We start from the raw sequence: 15,000 nt of genomic DNA on the forward strand, positions 1-15,000 counted from the left end.
TTCAATTCAATTCAATTTTTCAATTCAAATGAGCTTTATTGGCATGACTGTGAAACAGCACAATGTTGCCAAAGCAATAAACAGTAAACAAGTTATACAGATATATAGATATGTAGATAAAAAAAAATAATAATAATAATAAAATAAATAAATAAATAATAATAGTAAAAAAAAAAAAAAAAAAAAAAAAACCTATTCATGTCCATATTGTACATATATAATCACATAACACACAAAATAAATAAATAAATAAACAAAAAAAGTGAATACAGGGTAAATATTTACAGAGAGCATTGCTTAAGAACAGGAGTTTAGTTTTTGTCCCTCATGATGTGACAGGAGGACACATACTGCGCTGCGAGCTGGACACACTTCTCTTTCTCTCCCAAAATATAACTGAGTTTGTCAATGTCGCTTGCTTGCCTGAATTCTGGCAGAATTTGAGCTATTTGGGTAAAGTAGTTGTCTCTAATGTGTTCATATTTGCTGCAGTGTGTGAGGAAGTGCAGCTCGTCCTCTACGAGTCTCTCTGTGCAGTGAGGACACAGTCGGAGCTCTCTCTCTCTCCAGCTGTGTTTGTGTCGGCCCGTCTCCACACACACACACACACACACACACACACACTCTCTCTCTCCAGCTGTGTTTGTGTCGGCCCGTCTCCACACACAGACGGTGATCACTCAGACGATACTTCGTCAGGAGCTTTCTCTTACTATAGTCTTTAATTTTGATCAAGTAAGGTGCCAATTGATAGCCAGTCTTTAATCTATAGAAGTATTTTAATTTGTTAATTTGTTCTACTTTGACCTGCCAATCATAGATGTATTCTTCCTGGGTTAGTTTTACAATTTCTTTAACTTTTGCGTGTCTTAATTGAATGGTTGAGCTGAGTTGGTGTTTTTCCACTAAATAGTGCGTGGGGTCACTCTCTGGGTGTCCTGTCCTGTACATAAGAGCGCAGTGATGGTAATCATCTGTCCGTGTGTCTGATAGATGGAACCAGAACTTGGCTGTTCTCTTCTGGATCTCTGCTAGAAGAGGGAATCTGCCCAGTTCTGCCCTGCAGCCGAGACTAGGGGCGTTTCTGTGAAGTCCCAGGATGTTCTTGCAGAACTCCAGGTGGAACATTTCAGTGGGTCTTTTATCCCACGATGTGTAGTTTAATTTAAATTTGGGGCCCCAGATCTCACAACCGTATAGAAGAATGGGTTTGATGATGCTGTCGAAGATTTTTAGCCATAATTTAATAGGTGGGTTGAATTTGAACAAAGATTTTCTAATAGTGTAATAAGCCCTGCGTGCCTTATCAGTCAGATGTTTTATTGCCAGGTCAAACTGACCAGAAGCTGAGATAGTGAGACCCAAATAATTATAACACGTCACATGATTAAGAAGTGTTCCCCCGATTGTGAAACTATATTTTTTGTCAGTAAGCCGAGGTTTTTTCTGAAAGATGATAATTTTGGATTTCTCCATGTTTATTGGTAAGGCCCAGTCTCTACTGTAATCTTCTAAAAGCGAGAGGCTTTGGTGTAGCCCCTCTTCATGAGGTGACAAGAGCAGAAGATCGTCAGCGTACAGGAGCCCTCGAGGGTCAGACCAGGGCAAGGGGACTTCTCAAGTGCTGATGCCAGTTCATTAATATAGATATTAAACAGAGTCGGGCTGAGGCTACAGCCTTGACGCACTCCTTTGTTCTGACTGAAATAATCAGTACGTCTGTCGTTGATCTTGACACAGCATTTGTTCCCGTTGTATATGTCCTTTATGATGTCATATGTCTTTCCTCCTATTCCGCTCTGAATCAGTTTTAGAAAAAGTCCATTGTGCCATACCGAATCAAAGGCTTTTTTAAAATCAATGAAGCAGCCAAATATTTGTCCTTGTTTTGTTTGATGAACATATTTTTCTATGAGTGTGTGGAGTGTGTAAATGTGATTTGAAGTTCTCTGTTTTGGCATAAATCCAATTTGACAATTGTTTAAAATCTTGTGTTCTTGGATGAACTGAATTAATCTCTCATTGATGATGGAGCAGAATAGTTTTCCGAGGTTACTGCTCACTGTGATGCCTCTATAATTATCTGGGTCATACTTTTCACCTTGTTTAAAAATCGGGGTTATCACGTTCTCTTTCCAGATCTCAGGAAAGTGTCCAGATTTTAATAAGAGATTGAATAATGTTAGGATAGCAAGTCTCAGTTTGGGGCTGCTGTGTTTCAGCATTTCATTAGAAATTCCATCTAAGCCACTTGATTTCTTATTTTTGAGGGATTTCATCTTCTCTGTCAGTTCAGTTAATTCTATGGGCTTGTCTAAATGATTGAGCTGCTCTTTTCTCGTGTATTCCAGGTTATTTAGTTGGGAGGTCAGATGTTTTTGGGCGAGGGTTGGTTCGTTTAGAGAATAGAGTTTTCTGAAATGTTCAGTCCAGATGTTTGGGTCATAGATGGGAAGGTGTTTGGCCTCTTTGGATTTATCTAAATTATTCCATAAATCCCAAAAAGAATTTTGATCGATTGCTTCTTCAATTTTGTTTATTTTAATTTTTATGTGGTCAGTTTTCTTCTGTATTAATAGTGACTTGTATAGTTTGAGCATTTCTTGATATGTGGCTCGTATTTGTTGGTTTGCAGGGTCTCTGTGTTTTTTATTTGATAATGATCTTAATTCTTTTCTTAGTTTTTGACAATCTTTATCAAACCAAGCATCTTTAGCGATTTCTTTTTTACATCGGTAATTTGTTCTTTTTCTGAGGGCTTTTCTGACCACTGTAGAAAAGATTTGAGTTAACTGTTTAGTTGCTAAATTGATACTTCTCTTCTCTACACTAAATGTAGTCAGGAGAAATGAGTCTATCATGTTCTCAGCGTGGGTGCTGTGGAGCGCAGCTTCATACTGGGCAGGACTGTCTTTACTCCATATAAATTTGGGGGGGAGCGGATATAATTGAACTTTCTGTTCAGAAGATGGCAGATGATTCCCTGACCTGTTGAGACTGAGGACTATGTGACTGTGGTCTGATAATGGCAGCTGTGGCATCACTGTGAAATAGTTGATCTGACTCTGGTCTAGATCTGTGATGGCGTAATCTACTGTGCTGCTGCCCAGATGTGAGCTGTATGTACATCGGCCCAGAGAGTCACCCGTCATTCTGCCATTCACTATGTACAGGCCCAGGCTTTTGCAGAGCTGCACGACTTGTTTTCCATGTCTGTTAATCGTGTTGTCATAATTCTGGCGTGTTTTGGTAAAACCTTTTTGCTGATGATGAAGTGAACTGTTAATATATTTGTCCCCATCAGAGCTGATGTAGTCCTGTTCCTTCCCCGTTCTGGCGTTCAGATCCCCCATTAATAGAACTGAACCTCTAGACTGGAAGTAACTGATCTCTGATTGTAGGGTTGAGAAGATGTCTTCATTATAATAAGGCGACTCATATGGGGGGATATATGTGGAACACAGGTACAGGTCCTCATCTAAACACAAAATCTCTTTTTGAATTTTTATCCAAATGTGTGTTTTTCCCTTTTTCATGGGCTGAATATACTGCCACAGATGGTGTTTAAACCAGACTATGATTCCTCCTGAATCTCTTCCGTTTCTAACATCAGGCTGTTTGATTGAGGGGATGCGCAGCTCTCTGTAGTGTGAGGGGGGGGAGGTTTGAGAGTCTAAACGACTCCATGTCTCAAGTAAAATAATTATGTCTGAACTATGTACAGCGTTAATTAAATCAGGATTGGTACTTTTCTCTCCAAAAGCTGAAGAGAACATTCCTTGAATATTATAACTAGTTATTTTAAACGATGACATTGGGAAGTATTGCATTTACCAGAATAATGTTTGAATTCATGAACAAATCATGTTTTAAAATATAAATTCATCAATTAAAAAAAAAAAAAAAAAAAAAAAGGATTATATATATAAATAATATATATATAATATATATATGATATAAATATATCATGAGTGAATGAGTTTTACAATTGTCAAATTTGAAAGTAAACAAGTAGAAATAAGTGGAATAAAAGTAATTAAGAAGTAATGATAATTTTTAACTCCAGACACACTGTAAGTAGTTAAGCTAGTAGGTTGTCACAGATCATTTTCAGCATGTTTTTGATCTGGATCAGGTCTCTGGAGTCTGTTCTAGCTCGTCCTGCTGCTACAGCGGCGTAGCTGTCTGACTGAAGCACTCTTACCCTCTCCTCGTGATCACCGAGCGTCTTCGGAGGGGGGCGCAGGGCTGTCTCCTTGATGCTCTTAGCAAACAGTCTCATTCCCTCTCGATGGATGTGGATGTGGTCATATAGATGCTCATGGGTGATGCGCTGATGGTCAGCTATGTGGACATTTGTCATTGAAGCACAGATTCCAGCTATCTTCTCATTGATGGAGTTGATGATGTTTTGTGGCACGTCTCTGCGAGGTAGAAGGGTCGAGATGATGATTTTGGCTCTGGGGTAGATCCTGCTAGCTGTTTGCACTACGTTGGTCAGGGCTTTAGTGACATCTATGTTTCTAGCACTGAGGTCGTTTGTCCCGGTGTGGAGAATGATGTGTGACGGTGCACCGAACCCACCGTCTCGCAGCAGCCTCACAGCTGAGTGTGACGTGGGACACCAGAACTTCTTCACAGATCTCCCCGGAAACAGTCGTCTGGGGTCGAGATGATGGCCGTTGGAATCACAGAGTATAATGATGTTGTCTTGACTCTTCTGTTCTCTGCTGGTGCTCCTGAATGGTGCAGGTGGAGGACTCTGTGTACTGCTGCTGCTCTCTTTCCTCTTGAGCTTGTGAGCGGTTGCAGGAGTGAAGGAGCTCTGAGACGGTGAGCTGACACACTGCTGCTGTTGAGTGGTGTTTGTGCTGTGTGTTTGGGTGCTGACACTCTCTTGGTGTTGTCTTGTGTGGAGCTGGTTTCTGGTCTCCTCCAGCAGTCTCTCCAGTGTGTGGCTGTGTTGTTCTCTTCTCTCACCCTCCTCAGCTCTTGGTGCAGCTCTTGATTGTCCTCCTCCAGTTGTTTTACAGCAGAGCAGAGCTGCTGTATTTGTTGCACACTGTGGTGGCTGGTCAGGTTTAGCAGATGATGGAGGCTGTTGGTAGTTTCCTCTTTAAACAGACAGAAGTGCTGCTCCAGCTCAGCGATGTTATCTCTCAAAGCCTTGATCTTAGGAGACGCAGGAGTGCTGGAGTGTCTGTGTGTTTGAGGAGTTCCTGAGCTGCTGTCAGAGATGGTAACGGAGCTGGTGCTGGGCACTGTGTGGCTCTTCATTTCAGGATCTTGTTTTATCTTCTGAACCTGGTGTTTAAGGTTTCTGAAGCTCCTCTGGAATTCACTGAGGCTGGTTTCTGCTCCCTGGACCATGACTGTGCCATTATGGTAAAGATTCACAGTCAGCTTTGTGTCGTTCTCTCCTTCCAGAGTGAGTTGTCTGCCTTTGCTGATGCCTCCTTTCCTCACACATGTCATGTTTGAGCAGAGGACGGTGTGCCAGGATGATGTCTGTTCAGTGAAGAACAGCAGGTTACACAGCACTCTGCTGTTTTCTGCTCCACTGTAGTCAGATAGCAGAATCTCTGGGTTCTCCCTCAGCATAATCTCTTTCATCTTTTTCTTGTCTTTTGTAGATTTAATTTCTGCTGGATAGATTATCTCCAACTCCTCTTCATTTTTGAAAAATGCCTCTGCTTTAGTGAGGCCCATGTTGTTCTAACTGAACTAACTGTCACAGAATGTCAGCTTGGCTAACAGTTAACTGCTACAGTGACTTTATATGTCGTTTTTAGTCGATGACAATCTTTTTAAGAGGTCTTACCTTAGAAATCTTCTGCCTCTATTGTTCACAAATAAATGTCCAATTAACTAATTATGATTTGGTTCATGAAAAAATCCATTATCTGGCAAAAATGATGTTGAAATCAGGAGCTGGTATTTCTGCTGCCAACTGCCATCGTAACCGTGGTAACTCTCTCTCACTCTCTCTCTCTCACTCTCTCACTCTCTCTGTCTCTCTCTCTCACTCTGTCTCTCACTCACTCTCTCTCTCTCACTCTCTCACTCTCTCTGTCTCTCTCTCTCACTCTGTCTCTCACTCACTCTCTCTCTCTCTCTCTCTCACTCTCTCTGTCTCTCTCACTCACTCTGTCTCTATCTCACTCTGTCTCTCACTCACTCTCTCTCTCTCACTCTCTCACTCACTCTGTCTCTATCTCACTCTGTCTCTCACTCACTCTCTCTCTCACTCTCTCTGTCTCTCTCTCTCACTCTGTCTCTATCTCACTCTGTCTCTCACTCACTCTCGCTCTCACTCTCTCTGTCTCTCTCTCTCACTCTGTCTCTAACTCACTCTGTCTCTCTCTCACTCTCTCTCACTCTCTCTGTCTCTATCTCACTCTGTCTCTCTCTCTCTCTCTCTCTCACTCTCTCACTCTCTCTCTCTCACTCTCTCACTCACTCTGTCTCTATCTCACTCTGTCTCTCACTCACTCTCTCTCTCTCACTCTCTCACTCTCTCTGTCTCTCTCTCTCACTCTGTCTCTATCTCACTCTGTCTCTCACTCACTCTCTCTCTCTCACTCTCTCTCTCACTCTGTCTCTCTCTCTCTCTCTCTCACTCTCTCACTCTCTCTCTCTCACTCTCTCACTCACTCTGTCTCTATCTCACTCTGTCTCTATCTCACTCTCTCTCTCTCACTCTCTCACTCTCTCTCTCACTCTCTCACTCTCTCTGTCTCTCTCTCTCACTCTGTCTCTATCTCACTCTGTCTCTATCTCACTCTCTCTCTCTCACTCTCTCACTCTCTCTCTCACTCTCTCACTCTCTCTGTCTCTCTCTCTCACTCTGTCTCTATCTCACTCTGTCTCTCACTCACTCTCGCTCTCACTCTCTCTGTCTCTCTCTCACTCTGTCTCTCACTCACTCTCTGTCTCCCTCTCTCTCTCACTCTCTCTGTCTCTCTCTCACTCTCTCTCTCTCACTCTGTCACTCTCACTCTCTTTTTAATTCATTGCAATTAAAGCGTCACTTAATTTGCCCATGCAGAATTTTACTTCAAGAAGTTTCATGAAAGACTTGACAATCCCTGGCTCGTTTTACACCACATGAAAAGTTTGTGGACTGTACATTATATGTACTGTACTGTGTATATATGTATAGATATACTGTACTGGAGTTGATTTGGCGTGCTGTAGTCTCTGTTGGGCAGACAGTGAGGGGGTTTGTTTAGTTTAGGCCTCAGCGTGAGCCGTGAGTTAAACCTCAGCCGGCCTCTGCGTCATTACAGCCAGATGCTGCTATTAATTACAGGCCTTTACCTGTCTTCAGCCAGGACTGTTGTAATGTGATGATATGCATTTGGGTAGATCTCAGCTGAAGATTAACAGGGGACACATGAGGCCCGAGCTGAATTTGAAAATATGTGAGAATTTCGTAAGCACAGTCGGACATTTTATTGCAGCTCACAAATTATCTGCAACTCCGCTATGCTTTATAAAGTCATACTGGAGTCTGTGAAACGTATGGAAGACCGTTTCCTCCACAGGATAAAAAATGCTAAATTTAGCTGCAACATTTCATCTCACAATTCTGACTTTGTGAGATATAAATTCAGAATTGAGAGATAAACCCACAACTCTTAGAAAAATGTCAGAATTGTGAGATACAGTATAAACTCACAATTACGTGAAAAGTCTTAAGTGTGATAAAAAGTCACAATTACCTCTTTTTATTTTCCTCTTTTTATAAAAATTCAACAAATATAAACTATTACGAGACAATAAAAGTCAGAATTCTGAGTTTATATTTTGCAATTTTGAGGAAAAAACAAAAACAAAAAACAACTCTATTTTCACCGTGGAATAAAGTACCACTACTATGGTTCTAATAATAACAATAATAGAAATTCAAAACTGCATGAAAAAAGGCAGAATTCTGAGTTGTAATCCCTAAATTATAAGTTTACATCTCACAATTATGATGATTATTATTATTATATCTCCACTATAGATTTTTTTTTTTTTTGCCTCAGAATTTCTTAAAAAAAAAAAAAAAACTGAATTGTAAGTTATAAAGTTGCATTTCTTTACAAATCCTGTGAGCACATTTTTAGGTGAACTATCCCTTTAAAGCATTAGTATATCCAAAAATGAAAATTGATCCATAAATTACTCACCCTGAAGTCATCCTAAGTGTATCTGACTTTCTTCTTTCAGGCGAATTCAGTCAGAGTTATTAAAAAAATTGTCTTTGATTTTTCAGGCTGTTTGATGCCACTCAGCGGGTTTTGCATGCATCAGTCCAAAAGAAGTGAAATAAAAAGTGCCCATCCATACAAATGAAATAAAGTGTATTACTACAGGAGTGAGACACTTTTTTTATGGATGCGCTTTTTATTAAACTTCTCATGGACCGATGCAGTGCAACACCCACTGAGTGTCATCAAACAGCTTAAAAGATCAAAATAACTCTTGACTGGATTTGTATGAAAGAAGAAAGTCATATACACCTAGGATGACTAATTTTCTTTTCTGGGTGAACTAACCCTTTAAGCTTTTGTTCGAGAAACACTGAAGTAATGAGAACATTGATCCCAGGAGAAAGAGAAGTATAAGCGCAGGACAAAGAGACGATCTGTCCTCTTGAGGTACGCAGGAGGGTTTCCTGAGGAAACAGATCCAAACCCGGCCTCACCTCACTTTCCTCAGGAAGCAGCGCCAGCCATGATTCACAGCTCCTTACATCTTCATTTATCCATCTATTTATTTATTTTTGGAACACAGTCAATGCTGAGGAAATCTTGCTGTTTGAAGTAGTTCATCAACTTTGATCTACTCTGTAGTCTGACCGGTTTCATACATTTGCTTTAAACACTATTATTCAGAAGTCTGGGGCCGTAACACTTTTTGATGTTTCTGAACGAAGTCTCTTCTGCTCACCAGACTGCATTTTTTTGATCCAAAATATTGTAATAATTTATCAAATATTTTTACAAATCAAAATACCTGTTTTCTGTGTGAATCTGTGTTAAAGTCTAATTTATTTCTGTGATGCTCCGCTGTATTTCCAGCATCATTCCTCCAGTCTTCAGTGATCTTCAGAAATCATTAAAATATTATGATTTACTGCTCGAGAAACATTTCTGATTATTATCAATGTTGAACACAGTTGTGCTGCTCAATATTTCTGTGGAAACTGGATACATTTTATTTTTCAGGAATAACGGATGAATAGAACGTACAAAAGGGCAGCATTTATTTGTATTTCTTTTTCACAAATCTCTTTACTCTCACTTTTAATCAATTTAATGCATTTTTGCTGAACAAAATATACATTTATTTTAAAAATCTTACTAAACACAAACCTTTGAGTATGCATTATATGAAACAAAGCAATGTAAACAGAAAGAAGGAAAACCTCTGGAAGCTGAAGAATGTGAAGTATTCACCGGATCTCTCTGAAGAGTTCCTCCAGGAGTTTTAAAGTGATAATCCACTCAGAAAAAACAAAAAACAATTCTGTCTTTATTTACTCACCCACATATTCATAAATGTACCTATTGCTTGACTTCAGAAGGCTTAATATATTACATGAGTAATACTTTTTTGGTTCTTTTATTGTGTTTTATGGATCTTGACAGCACTTGATCCCTATATGGAAGAGAGCAGCATTAACATTCTTCAAAACGTCTCTTTTTGTGTTCTTCAAAAGAAAGCGAGTTATCCAGGTTTGGGTCAATGATATCAGGATTTTGGACTCTGTGAACACCTTTGAGATTTGCGATCTGACTGCAAATCCCAGTTATGTCACACTGCTAGATTGTTAACTGCTGGCTAAAACATCTGTAATCAAAATGCAAGGCCAGATCCCTGTATTGATTGAAACGAAGGACATCAGGTACTTTAGATGTATCTTGGGTAATATATCACAGACTGATGCAGTAATACATTGTTATAAAACAGAGTTTGATAAGTTTGTGGCATCAGACCAGAGTATAAATCACCATAAAGCACTGCAATATATCTAGCATGTTTAAAGAAGCAACTGTTGGGGAATTAGACATGCAGTCTATTTAATGACTATTTCACATTCACACAGCTTCATTTTCATCATCTTTTTTTCCTTTCTTTTTAATCTTTTTTTGTATGTGTAGTGAAGTCATGTGTCTGATCTAACATGGGCTGTGATCTGACTGTGTAAGTCAGGAAGAAACTGTGCCAGAAAGAAAAGCTCAGACCAGACTTTTCCTGCACTACAGAGATTTGCTGGGGTTTTTATAAATGAATCAGAGCTTGTGATGATTCACTTTTATGACACGTAAACTCAGAAACCAGATGCTGAGAAATACAGACCAAAGTATCTGGGAACAATAAACAACTATTCAAGCACTTTGGTTTTAAACAGTTGAAAGTGTAAGATAAAGCAGCATGTTTTGATTCAGTGATTCACGCCATGAATTAAAGCACAAATATGAATTTATTTATAAATTAAAATATTTATTTATTTATATATTTTTATAAATATACATATAAAAAAAATATTTAATTATTTTCCTACTTCTCTCCATTTTTTATCACCTAACTAACTGTAGATTGATCGCATTTACCACATTAATTATATAATAATTAAAAGTCAGAATGATGTTTTATAATTAATATCTTAGAACAGTTTTGTCTAATTTAGAAAAATTTGCTTAAATATTTCCATATATTTAGCTTAAATAAAATAAATATTTTAGGATTCATTAAATTTATCAAAAGTGTCAGTAAAGACATTAATAACGCTACAAAAATAATTCTATTTCAAATAAATGCTGTTCTTTTCAGCTTTCTATTCATCTGTGAATCCTGAAAAATAAAATGCATCACAGTTTCCACAGAAATATTGAGCAGCACAACTGTTTTCAACATTAATAATGATCAGAAATGTTTCTCGAGCAGTAAATCATCATATTTTCATGATTTCTGAAGATCATGTGACACTGAAGACTGGAGGAATGATGCTGAAAATACAGCGAAGCATCACAGAAATACATTACACTTTAACACAGATTCACACAGAAAACAGATGTTTTAAATTACAATAATATTTCATAATTTTTATTAACAATCTTTTTGATCAAAGCACAAGCACTATGATTCTTACCAACCCCAAGCTTTTAAATGATAGTGCATGAACTTAGCGTATTAAACTCTTACATAAGGCTTGAGTAGTTGCTCTCTGGCTTAAAGTGATTGTAGTGTAAGAATGAATTGATTCAAATCAATTATGAGAGGAGAGACGTTCCCATAAGAGTAACATTTTATAGCATGCATTATTAAATTTGACTCTGTCCTGCTCATTGCTGTCAATTGTGAATCTCCGATTTTCCCATTTAAGTCTGTAAAAGCTTTTGGAGATGTGATGGTATTGACTGAGGTTCTGCTGTCGTCAGTGCTCCTGCATTGTCTGTGCGCTGCGGTCGCTCGATCAATGCTGATATCCACAGATAGTTCCTTTATAATCCTTCCTAATTCACCTTTACAAAAAGAAGCCAACACCAATATCTCTGTCCAGAGGAGCCGAGGGGATTTTTGATGGTTCATACCATCTCCAGCTTTCAATTTGGCAGTATTGAATACACCTATGGGTCCGGCCCGTATCTGGAGCTCTCAAACAATGAAGAAGCACCACATATTTTCACCATTACACACCGCACACAAACACTGAGACCCGTTCAGACGCCTGGAATGGATGCAATGGCTCATCGGGGAACAGAATAATGAGAATATAATGTTTTCTAATTGGGCGAATCGCCTGAGCTCACAGTAAAACTGTGTGGCGTGAGCAGACCTGTAAAACATTTTCATAACAGTAAACCATTGTCAAGATCTTGGCAGTGGTTTCTGATTCAGAAATTGTTATCGTAGGTGTTAATACATCGATGGAGACTCCGCTTTTGTAAACATTAGTATGCTTTCTGCATTATATTTAATATGGAAATTGCAGTCATTTTATTATTACTTTTAAAACCCGGTGCAATGATTTGATGAACGCGGTTGTGTTCCTGTATCGACATGAATAGTCAATAGCCTTGTGTTTACGTCACAGTTACATACACAGTTATAAGACTATGTTATCTGGTTAATTTTTCTTGAAGGGAAGAACTGAATATTTGAAATGCACACTAGCATTGTGTGATTTAATGTTTTAAGTCTCTTCTGTTCACAAAGACTGCATTTGTTTGATCAAAATTGTTAATAGTTGTTGTATAGTTAATGTCCAACACTTTTCTACTCCTTTCTGAAAGTTTGCTAATTGCATAATGAGGAAGCTTCTGTCCTTGGTTCTGCTTCCTAACGTTTTAAGAAACTGAGTTGCGGTGTGCTACGGAAACAGCCGTGTCTGAGGACTGATATATAATCTTCCATCGGGATCCACGGGGAAGGAAACGATCCGCTCTCATTACCTCTGATATCTGGAATATGACTCGTGAATTAATGAGGTCTACGTTTAATCAAAGGAGACTTGTGTGCTTTCCCAGGCCCACGTTTGTAAAGTGTGACTTTAGACTCACTAATATTATTATCTGTAAGGTTTCAGACCTCGTTTTCTACCTCAAGCCCTTTCCTTGACCTCCGTTTACAGAAGACGTTTGTTCCAAAGCCTTCGAATCAACTACAAATGCATTTCTTGGCATTTTTTAATCCATGCAAACATCAAAGTAGGGTGAAATTTCATCCTGATCCCTTACAGATTCTTGACCTTTTTTTTTTTATTCCCTTAAATGTGTGATATGATCTGTCCCAAATTGACAATTAAATTAAGCACTTTTTTGGTTTGCGTATGATGTCATTTCCTCATTTGGGCCGGATGGGTTGTGGGTGTTTTTTAATATCCTAAAATTCATGTTTGATGCTATCTGTGCTATTCCCAGCTTCCTTTGATAGCAGACCAACGTCCATCCATCCCAAATCCTTCTCTTCTATCATAAAAAATGTTTAAGTACATAAATCAAAACTCTTTTTGACCCCTTTATGGCCTGTAACATGTATTACTCACAGCATTGTTTCATTTAGAGTTTTCTGAGATCGTCACGGCTCTGAACTCACACTGAGCCTCGTGATCCTAAATGATGAACAGCCCAAACACTGCCAAAAACATCAGCGCTAAATGATGCCCAGAGCGAGAGAGAAACAGAGAGAGTAGTAATACAAGGGTGAGTTTCCGCTAATAGCAGTGGATTACTACAGCTCTTTTCTATTAAGAGCAGAAAGACAGGTTCAACTCGATGAACCTTCACCCGGACACGTGCTTCAATTCCCTACAGCTGGACCAGAAGCATAGGAATCTGGATTATTACAAGTCACTGAGGTCTTTATCCTCGGTAACAGGATTGGATGTTACAATTTAGCAATAGTTGAAACCTGAAAATAAAAATGTGCAAAAAACTACTCACCCTCAGGTCATCTGAGATCAGGATGAGTTTGTTTCTTCATCAGATTTGGAGAAATGTAGCACTGCATCAGTGTCTCATCAATGGATGCTCTGCAGTGAATGGGTGCCGTCAGAATGAGAGTCTGATAAAAACATCACAATAATCCACAGCACTCCAGTCCATCAGTGAACATCTGGAGAAGACAAAACCTGAAACACATCCAGCATTAAGATGATTTTAACTCAAACACATAGAGTCTATAATCCATAATAACACTTCCTCCAGTGAAAAAGTGCTCTGGTCTGAATCAGGAGAGAAATCTGCACAGATCAAGCAGCGTTTAAACAGATCTAAACTAATATGTGACTGATTTTGATGTGAGAGACAACAGGAGATGCACTTCTTTACTGGAGGAAGTGTTATTATGGATTATAGACTCTATTTTAGTTAAAAACTTATTTTTTAGTTAAAATACTTCTCAAAATGATGGATCCACTGGTGAGCAAGCAATGCAATAATACATTTCTATAAAGTTTCATCCTTGTCCAGTGTCTGCAGCGTTTCTCTCCAGAAGTTATATCTAATAAAACATGTCTTTGAACTTGTTTAAACTAGATTAGCATTTATCTAATCCTCTTGGACTATTGTCAACAAGCGTCCACTGCTGTTGTTGTCTTTGAGGAATTTGTTGTTGTTTCGTCTTTTACGTTTCTTTTTCAGTGAAACAACCAGTGTTGCCAATTAGTGGACCAACTAATTAGCACAAGAAAAATCAAGGTGCATACAGTACATGCATACTATGCTGATCATGACATTTCCGTTGCACACTTACACATACTCTAAGATAAGTTCTAGATTATATGCACATTGTTTGCTAATGTAATTAAAAGTTTGTATTAATTCTTTTGTTTCTGCAGGGCACACAGGGCGCTTGCTGAAATCCCTGTGCTTCACCAGTATGACGTTCCTGCTGCTGCACATCATCTACCAAATCACAATCAACAGTCTGTTAGCAGGAGACAACATCGAGCCCAACTTCAACTGTGAGTACCAACCCCATCTAACGCTCCACTACAGATTCTCAAACCAATAGATGGATCTGGTTGAGGTCAGGTGGAGGAGGAAACCGGTTTTATTAGCTGATGCACGAAATTCAAACTAAATGATTGAGCTAAGCTGAAGTTGACCCTAATTGGGTTAACCAGTTAAAAGTAATGAACCAATCAAACACGCACTTGCTAATGGTAGAGAAGAAACTTTCCAAATGACTTTCCAGCTGTATAGGAAGCTACAATAAACACAACCTCACACGAGTGTTTGGCAGGAAAATTTGGTCAGAGTATCGTGTACGATTTCTCTGTTCAGAGCAATGCTCTGAATTTATTTTTATTTTTTTATTTTTTTTTTATTTTGAAAAAATTAGTTTTTATTTTTGTCATTATTATCCTTTTTTCATATGTCCAAATAGTTTTTATACATTTTAGTTTTAGTTATTTTAGTATCAAGGTAATAAGATTATAAATTCTATAAGTTTTACTATAATAAAAAAAAAAAAAAAGTTGCATTAGCAATATTAGCTGAA

At 38.5% G+C, this 15,000-nt stretch overlaps 1 protein-coding gene and 1 long non-coding RNA gene across 5 annotated transcripts in view; one reads left to right on the plus strand and one right to left on the minus strand.

Annotated features, from left to right (window-relative positions):
• LOC132124045 (piezo-type mechanosensitive ion channel component 2) overlaps positions 1-15,000 on the plus strand; it is a 141,585-nt gene that overhangs the window by 26,619 nt on the left and 99,966 nt on the right. For all 4 annotated transcript variants that reach the window (XM_059534798.1, XM_059534800.1, XM_059534799.1 and 1 more), the window contains exon 3: positions 14,336-14,461. In XM_059534798.1, coding sequence (XP_059390781.1) covers positions 14,336-14,461 — 126 coding nt within the window. The remainder of the gene's footprint in view (positions 1-14,335; positions 14,462-15,000) is intronic.
• The window catches only part of LOC132124049 (uncharacterized), a 62,056-nt gene continuing 60,560 nt past the window's right edge, over positions 13,505-15,000 (minus strand). The window contains exon 2 of the long non-coding RNA XR_009426706.1: positions 13,505-13,659. This is a non-coding gene — a long non-coding RNA (uncharacterized LOC132124049). The remainder of the gene's footprint in view (positions 13,660-15,000) is intronic.

This window comes from Carassius carassius, chromosome 42 (genome assembly GCF_963082965.1).
Source record: "Carassius carassius chromosome 42, fCarCar2.1, whole genome shotgun sequence".
NCBI lineage: Eukaryota > Metazoa > Chordata > Actinopteri > Cypriniformes > Cyprinidae > Carassius > Carassius carassius.